At 46.4% G+C, this 10,154-nt stretch overlaps 1 protein-coding gene across 1 annotated transcript in view; it reads left to right on the top strand.

Annotated features, from left to right (window-relative positions):
* The window catches only part of EFNB2 (ephrin B2), a 43,398-nt gene continuing 33,244 nt past the window's right edge, over positions 1 to 10,154 (top strand). The window contains exon 1 of the mRNA XM_008684981.2: positions 1 to 122. Within this exon, the coding sequence (XP_008683203.2) occupies positions 1 to 122 (122 nt within the window). The remainder of the gene's footprint in view (positions 123 to 10,154) is intronic.

Raw genomic sequence — 10,154 nt, 5'->3', positions numbered from 1 at the left:
ATGGCCGCGAGGAGGGACTCCGTGTGGAAGTACTGCTGGGGAGTTTTGATGGTTTTATGCAGAACTGCGATTTCCAGGTCGATAGTTTTAGAGCCCATCTATTGGAATTCCTCGAACTCCAAGTAAGTGGCGTCCGCGATCCCCCTTGGTCCCCGCCTAGGGTCCGCCGCGTCGCGCCGTCCGGGCGGGAGGAAGGGCTGAGCCGGGCCGCGGAGCCTCGGAGTCTGTTCCTGGAACCCCGGTTGCCCCCACCTCAAGTTCCCTGTCCCCCACCCTCGCCACATTTTATTTGATGGAACTCTTCGGTCGGCTTTCCAGCCCTTTCTAAGGGGCGCCCTCCCCGCCTTCCTTTCCCCATGAGCTCCCGGCCGCTAAAAAACCCCTGGTGGTTCGGGTGTCATGTTCGGGAAAGTGTCCGATGGCGATACCTGACCCTCACTTCTTTTCGAGGACAGAGAACATGGCCACAAACAGGGCTGGCCGGCGCGCAGGCGCTGGCGGGCTGCGGAGAGAGGCGGCGATGCTGCGCTCTCAAGGAGCGCCGGAGCGCGGTCCGATCCCCGCAGGCGGGCGGGGGCTATGAGCCCGGGGCAGAGGAGCGCACCCCGGAGAAGGGAGCCTGCAGTGCCCGGCCGCCCGCAGCGCCTCGGAGCCCGCGCGCCTCGGCGCCGCGCCGCCTGCCCGAGTGCGCGCGGGGAGCTCGCCAGCTCCGCCGGAGAACTCGGGCGGGGAACCCTCTCCTCCCAGCCGGGAAGACGGGCCTTAGGTTTCTCCCAGAGAGCCCTTGCACGTCGGCTTCTCCCTTCGTTTCTGAACCAGTGGCCCCGAACTCTGTGCGGTCCAGATAGTTGACTTGATTTTAAGGACGCTTTCTGTAAAAGCTTACGGCCCTGCCCAGTCGATTCAGCTCCCGAAGCCTTGGCGCTTGGGGAGCTTGGGCAGGAATGGAATCCTTGGATCTGACTTGCTTTTACCAAACAATGTAGCCAGGAGAAAGCCAGGCCTGGTGGAGATTAACTTTCAGTGTGAGCTACGAGGATTTAGAAAAGGCAATTCGTCCCTAAGCATTTACGGCCGTGACCCCTCATTAGTTACCTGTGCATTCAGTTTTGCATCTTAGTTCCTTTCTTGGAATACATTTCTAGTCAGATCCAAAAATATTTTACAGAATCATGAAATTGTAGCCTCGGGAAACTTGGAAAAAGTGTGGAGACATTGGCTGGGTTCTGGAGTAAGCGTTTGAGATCAGAAGGAAAATCAGTGGCCTAACTGAAGACCAGCAAGTTGGCCATGGATTTAGGAGTAAAGAGATGGGGACTTGGTTTACAAATCACATTTTAATTAAAGAATTAAATCCATTCTTTTAAAAGGGGTAAATTTCAAATTGACCAACATGTTTTACCAAGAATTCCCCATGATAAGGGCAAGAAACGTCACAGCTGTAAATCGGATTAAACACATTCTTGCGTGATGCCGGGTGGCACTTTCCAACAGGGACCCTATTGAGAACTTAGTGCTGTCTCCGTCCACCCAGCCCGGTCTTGTATGGACCACTCTCTTTCCTTGATGTAAGATTTGTATTTGCCAAGGAAGTAGTTGCTGTGACATCTTTACGCCGGTCCGGAATTGTGAGGCACCAGGTGGTGCGGGAAAGCGCCGGGCTCGGAGTCCGGGCTAGGCGGGCCAGGAGCCCGGGCTGGGCGGGCGGGGAAGAGGCCAGCCAGTGTTCGCTCTGCGCCTACAGAGGTCACTCTTCCACGCGCAATGCTCGCGGCGCCCGCCCTCACCTCTTCCCACAAGCTGTCTGCTCCACTCCACTTTACACTTTCGCTGACGGATTGTTTGGGGAGGCTGATCCCCCCCCTCCACCCCCCACCCAAAATTTAGTATTTACGCTTAAATCTTGTTTGAAGACGTTAGCATTAACCTGTTCATTGCTCAACTCAGTATATGTGTCTCCGTGTTAACTACTAACTACTTGGTGTGTGATCAGGAGGAAGATTAGAAATGTCTACTTGGAAGAAAAGGTAGAGCAGTAGCTGTTCCCACCACGGACATTAATATCTCCTTTTCCTAATGTATTTGGGGGGGGGGGATAGTGACTGCTATTTGATTCACCGTCCTGATGAACAGGATTCCTGTGTTTCTGGCTGCGGCCACAGACTTGGAGACCTGCTGGAGGCCTGCATTTTGGAGAAGCCTGCCTCCCCACACTGATGAGGTTTCTATGGCCATGATTGCTCCCATCCTCAAGAGTAGAATTTCTTTTAAAATTCTCATGATAATGGCTTGGCTGGATGACTGGATAATTTGTCCCTGGAAAAGGTCTACTTAAGAAAGTATGCAGCTGAATGCTAGCTTGAGAGATCAGAAAGATTTCTTCCTGGAGGAGTGATATGAAAGAGCCTTTTCTAAGTTGGAGAATGAATAAAAACCCCTAGTGCCAAGGGGTTGCTTTATTTGGGGAAGTGGCATATTTATTCCCAGGGAAAAGTTTCAGTCCGTGAATGTGATGTGGCAGGAAGGTGATCAGATGCAATTGAGGTTTCAGATCAGTTCCTACGAACTGTGGAACAATTCATTTGTAATGAAGCCGCCATCAGTAATTAGATTTGTTTCATTCAGAGGTCAGCTTTTTTAGCAGGTGGTCGACGTAGGGAGCAGGAGCAGCTGTTTGGATGCAGGGTCCAGAAAATCCTTTGTAAATTCACCGTCTCCATAACTACTTTAATCACACTGTCTGCTGCTCCCATCCCTGAGAGTTTATGCAGCAATCAAAAGAAGTTCTGTGTGCTGAAACATTAGCAACTGCCCTGCGAGGTGGATTACTCACATCGCATCCACAGGCATCGGTAGTGTTGCCTCAGTTGTGGTCCGTTAGGTTGTTGAAGCCTTTTTTTTGTCCCCCTTTCAACTCAGCAGAAAATAGCAAAGCCTGGCTTTCATTTCCAATTAACTCATGTAGAACAATTTTTCTGAGCATGATGAATAGTTGCCTCTTCTAAAAAATACCCACTTTCAAGTGAGCAAAGCTATATTGGTGTGGCGCTGTGTAATGAATTACAGTGACTTTGTTGGAAATTTCAGTCGAGCAGTAATTTCTTCTAAGGGTACTGCTCCCTGTGCACCATATACTAGTTAGTTAACAAAGCATTTTGCTTCCCCCATGTCATTTTTCCCCTGCATAATACTGAATTCCTGATATTGATTGACTTGATACAAAAGAATGGCTGGGTAATATCCAGATAACCTGTAATGTGTGGGCCCCAGCACAGTCAGGCTCTGAATAAATACGGACCTGTCAGAGATTGATAAAATAAACTGCAATGGATAGTGCTGTTTGAACAGTCCATTGAATACCAAATATAAGCCAGCCTGCCCTCCATTGTGTCTGAAATTCGTATTTTTGTAGGTGAACAAATGCACATTCAACGCTGATTGAATAGCCCCTTGAACTGTGCTCCACAGTTTGCGTTTGGGTTAATCTTGTCGGTTTTAATATAGAGAGAAAAAAAGCACAAAGCACCAGGGGTGGAATTGTTAGTCCTTTCCCATCCACATTCCTCACATTTTGTCAGGATGATAAACTAGAGGTAATGGACTGTCGTTCCACAGGACAACCGAGCCAGGGAGAACACAAAGACAGAGCTCAAGTGATAGCTCACAACATGCTTGGTCGCCTTCTTTTCAGGCAAGAAGAGAATTTATTTGGGAATCGTGTGTCTAGGGACTGCACTTTTTAACCTCGGCAATTACAGCTTCAAGCCTCAGAAACCGGGAGCTGGAGGTTAAGATGATTTGTTAAGCGCTCGGTTCTAAATCTTTCACAAAGCGTAGTTGTTGACACTTGTCCTACCGATGTAAAGAAATGCAAATGAGTGCCAATTCCCTGAACGTTTCTGACTTGTAGGCAAAAGTAGGAGGACAGGTGAATTCAGCCATCCTCCCCAGACCAGCTAAAAACTAGAGACTGGAAGGGTCTCTCCGATGGAGTTCGCTGAAGAGTAATCAGTATGTTTGGATTACTTATTGTAAAACCTCTTGTCTGTAAATTTACTGAGAGAAATCCTTTGGTTGGTGGATCAGTGCATTAACTATCCTCAGAGGGACATTGCAGTTGGAGCGATGATGCTACCTTGCCTTCCACGGACATGCTTTGGGTAGCTCCCAGGAGGTTGAGTGTGACATCGACCTTAGTGTGATGTTTCCCAGAGTGTTTGCCTAATGGGAGACGGTCTGAGATCCCAGCATGACTGCAGTGATGCGTCATAGGAATGGGAGTGGCAGGGAAAGGAAATACGGACTGTAGACCCTCAGCAAAAAGGACATTTTTTTTCTTTAGAAAGGTGATTTCTTTAACATTTTATGAAAACTTTATTCTCAAACTGTTCCCTTACAAAGTAGACGAAAAGCAGGGTTCTTGCAAGAAAAATAATGATGAAAATGGTACTCCTGTCTGCCTAATCGCTGCTTTCCCTAGCTGCTGACATAAAGAGCCTGTTTTTCAGGTCACTTATCATTCATCTACATAGATTTGCTTATGAGCTCAGCCTTTGTGTAGCGGAGTAGAGCCTTAAATAGGAGTGTTCAACTGTTTAAAATATTTTGATTAAAATATGCAGAACCCATAGAACTATAAGCTTCTAGTCAGGAATTAGCTCTTTCAGGGAAGAGCTCCCCCCACTTTTTTTTTTTTTTTTTTTAGGGGTGGGATTAGAATGGGGCTGGGAGCAGGATATAAGAAAAGCAAAGAAGGAAGGATGGCAAATGGGACAGTGTTAGAACAGCTTGGAAAAACTCCTGTGGCTTCATTGTCTCTGTAAAGCCAAAGAATACAAAGACATAAGCAACTCAGCCCTTCTCCCATGATGGAAAATGTAAACCGTTGACATGGCCCCCTGTTTAACTTGTTTAATTCTTGTTTTAAATTCAGTGCTACGCTAGCCGTGTGAACTCTGAAGATTTCTTTAGTAATCCATTTTGTAGTTCCGAATCAAAAACAAAGTGAAAGGGTCTGACACAATTTGCTTTTATTTTTAGGCAAATCAACCCTGGTCATAGTTAATAAGGGGATTACAACCCAGACTAGGTCTTTACAGATGTAATGTAAATCAAGGGCAGAGTATAAAGAAACTGATCCCTTTTGATTGAAGTACGGTAAAAAGGCATAGAGAAACTAGCAGCAGTAATCTGATTGTATGGCAATAAAACCACCATTTTCTGTCTTTCAGATAAAAATAATGTGGTAAATCCATGCAGTTCATAAGATGGAAAGGCAGATAAAGGGGGAAGCCATGGCAACATATAGATTAGCTTGATGTTGGAAATGACACGTCTCTGAAAAGGGTGTAGAAGCGAAGGCCCTTGCTCCGGGCTGTTGGCTATTATGTGAGAACCACACAGACTTGGAAACTCGGATTAGAAAGTATGAAAGCCCTACTTGTGGCCCGGGATGGTGAAAGCAGGAAAGAAAAGCTGCTCAGTTCTTGCTCATTGGTGGCGGATAATATGGCGAAGGTAGATTTCATTGGCTGCCTTTTTGAGAGGTTGAGATACGGGGCTGATTAAAACTTCAGATCACTGCAGTTGTTAAGGCTGCAAGCTTTTCCTTTTTAACTCCTGGCCTGACCGCAGCAGCCATTCTCTAGGATTAGCTGCAGTTGGCGGTCCTCGCCTTCATCTCTTCGGGCTTCAGGCAGGGCCATGCTGGGCAGGAACAGAGACCAGAGGGGAAGGTAGGGCTGGAGCAGCACGCAAAGAAAGAGAGACCTTTGGACTGTGGCCATGCTTCAGACCCAGGGCCATCTCACACCGCGTGGGAGAAGCGAAGGTAAACAGGACCATTGTCCCTCTCCCTCTGCCAGAGAGCCCTTCTCCGAGTTTTGTCCTTCCCGCCTGGAAAAGAATATATAATAAAATAAATAAGAAGGGGGCTTTTGTTTTCATTCAAACCAGCGGTACTCCAATGTGACCATACCAATGAGCCCTATCTAGATGATATTTTGCTCATAACTGTGAGTCTTCACCGTGGAGTTGAAGGAGATGGGCGCCCTCCGGGTAAAGACGGGATTAGAAAATGTGAGCACCGCTCGGCTTTCAAGTAGTAAACAAAAAAAAAGAATCGTCATGCCATGGAATCTTACTGCCTTCTGTCTTGAACGACCTTGTGGATCAACTGGAGTTGTGTTTTTGCCTTCTACACTCTCCATTTCAGTCAGGACACAAAACGAGCCATTGAAGCCATGATTGGGTTACACGCGGAGTGACATCCGCAATCGGGTCAAGCCAGAAAGGAAATACTTGCTTTATCGCCTCCTATTTGGCGTTATAGAAACGTCTCAGCATTTCTTAAGGAGAGTCTGAAAACTCTTAAGACGTGGCCAATACCGAAAGCTACAAACAGCCCCGGTGCCTTTCTTGATGGAGTGGATCAAGGGAGTTCCCCATGCTGTTCTCTGAACAGCAACGTGGGGCCTTTCTAAACTAACTCGTTCTGTGTCTGAGACCTTCATCAAATCCTCAGTATTCTCTTTCAGACCCATTGCGTTGATTTGGTTCCTAATACTCTGTTTGGGGCAAGGACTTACGGCCTTTGTTGCCTGCTTTTCTGGTCGTTACTATGTAGATTTCATAGATCCAAAACATTTAGAAATGATTGCCCATACCCTTGCCATCCCCAGCGGCTGCGAATTCACCGTCCTTTCTAGTCTAATTCAGTAATCTATAGCAAAAGATCCATTGCACTTGTCTGGATTCAGCAAAGAGAAGGGACACCCCCTAATTTATAAGCTGGTCACATCCAAGCACCTTGCATTCTGCTTTTGACAATGATTGCTAATGGCCCATTCAGCTAAAGTATTTGCTTGTTAACAGGGAACAGAGCATGATAAATGTCCAGCAAGCTTGCGGCCTCCTTCAGCTTTTCAAATGCAGACTGGTGCATATTTATGGCAGGCAAATGACAAAGGAAGAAGCTGAATTGCCCTGGCCTCCAGCTTTCTACTAGGAACAGGGTTAAAGTGATTAGGGATAGAAGCAGGGGAGCCCTGCCTCCACTTTACTGACCGCCCGGCAGCATTCAGCTTCCCGTTCTACCTGCGGAAATGGACCGCAGAAAGTGCTGGAGATAAGGATGGTTGGATTGGGTACACCAGGGGAAAAAGTGGGTGGTCAGTGATGAAGGGTTTTCCCTGCACACTGGATGCCAGGTGAACCTATTTCTCGTGCTCCCGCAGAGAATCAGAAGTGGTTCTTCATGTTCCCTTTTCCTGTATAAATTCAAACGTGTAATTCTAGTTGAAAGCATTTTTGACTGGTGAGTGCATACTTGCTGATTTAAAAAAAAAAAAGACGAAAACAAAGCATAGTAGGAGAACGTTCCATTAAAGAAAAACAAGTTGTTTCTGCCTTTGGTAATTCTCTACACAGAATATGAAGGAAAAAAGGATTGTAGTGAAGTATTAATAGTTTGCTGTTTTGTTTCTCTAAAAGCATGCATAGGTGAAGGTTCTGCCAGCTCAGGGGTGGGTGGACATTCAGGGTGCCCGGAATGAACCACTGGTGATCGGCTTTGCTTTGAAAAAGTTTGTTTTCTTCAGGACTATAGATTCTTCATGTTTCCTATCTAAAACGATTAAACAATCCAGTATATTTTCGCAGTTTTTCAGCTGCATCCTTCAATTACAGTCCTTGTATATAGGTCTCCCAGTACTTGCTGGGCAAGTACCTCTTGCCCCCAAGGCTTTCCCCTGCCCTTTGCAAGTACTGTTTCCCCTCATATCACCCCAGAATGATTATGAGTGCTACTCTCCACTTTGAAACCAGTAGAGTCAACATGTTTTTATTGGAGGAACGGGATTATGGATGGTCCTAAGGCTTTGGCTTGTTTGGTAGTTTGGGGGGGGGTGCAGCACCCACAGTCTGTCCACTGGTGCTCCGCAACCACACTCCCTGCAGGGTCCCTAACCTGTGGCATAGCAGAGTGTCTCAAGTGTGCCTTTCCCTTTGCAGCATCCCCTCAGCCTCCCGGAATCTTGGTCCTTTCTCTTTCCTCCAGTTGAGCTGGCTGGCTGTGGCCTGGAAACCTTTGCCCTGACCTAGAACTGTCGTGTGAGTGGGGCCGGGCCGGTCGTCTTCAGGGCCAGGCTTAGAATGGGCCAGCTAAAGAAGTTAGAAGATGCCGGTTTTCACGTAACTACCAGAACTGAATTTGGGGTACATTTTAGATGCAAATAAGCTCTTGTAAGCCCTGAGTTCCCCATGGTCTGTGGAAAAATGGATCTTCATTACCATGGACTGTCTAATAAAGCTTACAAATTCCCCTAGATGAGTGCCCTTTTTATGACATAGATCAGACACAATTTCTTTAAATCTTTTCTCTGTAATCCCACAGCACTTTAGTTAAATACCTAGGGCATACAAAGAACATTATACACTGCACTGTCATGATTCATCTGCAAACCTTAATCCCCATCATTGCCCTCCCTGTCCCTAAGAAAGAGGCAGGGACAAGAGCTGTTGAATCTTGGCGGCCTCTACCGACTAGCTGCTGGTGACATCCAGTAAGAATCAGTCTGATGCACAGTCACAATCTAGATGTATGTTTATGGCTGCCTATGGTGTGGTAACATGTCACCTGTTACAAGATACCCCCACCCCCTGCCAGAGCAGTGGCTCTAGAACTTTAGGGCACAGAATCACCCGGAGGGCTTGTAGAAACAGGGTTTTGCTGGGCCCCCACCCCCGAGTTCCGGATTCCTGAGGTCTGGGTGGGACTTGAAATTGATATTTCTAACAAGCTCTCAGCTGATGCTACTACCGCTCAGGGACCACACCTTGAGAACCATTGCTCTAAATTAACTTTTTTTTTTTCCTTGGAAACAGCTCAACATTAGCTCATCACCCTCTAAGGCTGTTTTGGAATCTCTGAAGAAATCTGTGGTCCTTGCCTTGCTGCTTTCTGCCACATTCCTGCCTTGTTGGAGGCCATAAGGGATCATCTAGGTCACTGAGGGGGTAAAGCACTGATTTATTCAACAAGCACTTGTTAAGTGTGAGGCCCTTTACTAGGCTCTGATGATAGAAAGAAAAACAGTCTCTACCCTCAAAGACTTAAGTCCTAGTGTGGGGACAGGGAAGGCCTGGTGGAAGTGTGGTCACAGTAGGTTCCTGAAATACACAGTAATAAGCAAGTCAAAGTAATAACATTTCGGCTATGAGCAGTATGTGTGTATCCAGTGTACGTCTGTAAGCATCCACGTTATTTCATACATCTGAGCATAGCTCAGAGATCCCACAAATGAAGCAAATAGACCCTGTGGCATAGCTAACCCAGGGATCTCAGCTACCTTTCTGAATATGAGAGTTAGCAGTACCGATGGGTTTTTAAGATGCATGTGATGATAATGGAAAGGTCAGGCAATTCGATTTAACAAAAACGACCAAGCAAGTGCTATTTTAGTTGAGCAAAGGGCACCTGCTTTGGAATCTGGCTCTTTGAGCCCAATCCCAGCATAGCTGGTTTTTTTCACTGTATAACTAGGGGCAGTACCCTCTGTGTCTCAGTTATCCCGTCTCTAAAATGGAGGCAGTAGTCTAATAGCGCTGAAGAAGAGAGTAATAAAATTGTGGTCAGGATTAAAAGAGCTTAGCTCTGTGCTTGGCACAATGAAGCAATAAATGTCAGCTATTGTTAATAAAATTAATTGAATATCTGTGTGCCTGGCTACGGTTCATTTTGCCTACCATATACAAAGGCAGAATAAATAAAAAGGAAATGTTAATAAAGATTATAACATGGCATGTTCACCTTTTAAAGTTTGTTGTGTTGTATTTTGTTCACCTGCCACACCTGTACTCCTTCTTTAAGACTTCTCTGCTGTGTGAAGCACTTTATTTTCCCCTTTACTGCAAAGTCCACGCTCTCGCCTCTGCTCCCTACCCCTGATGCTTCATTGCAACATTTATAACATTGGCTAAATCAGTTTCTCCACCATGGACTGAGGAGAGCCTGGGCTGAATCCACTTCGTGTGTTCTAGTACTGGATACGGTAAGAGACGGTGTTGTTGAACAGGGGATGGGCATAGTAACACTCTTTGCGTTGATGTTACATGTTATTTCTTATTTAGAAACCGGCTCACCTGGTGGACAGTTT

The sequence above is a fragment of the Ursus maritimus genome, unplaced genomic scaffold (genome assembly GCF_017311325.1).
Source record: "Ursus maritimus isolate PB19 unplaced genomic scaffold, ASM1731132v1 scaffold_10, whole genome shotgun sequence".
Taxonomy (NCBI): domain Eukaryota; kingdom Metazoa; phylum Chordata; class Mammalia; order Carnivora; family Ursidae; genus Ursus; species Ursus maritimus.
Note: the sequence above shows the minus strand (reverse complement) of the source record. Positions and strands in the feature narration are given on the sequence as shown.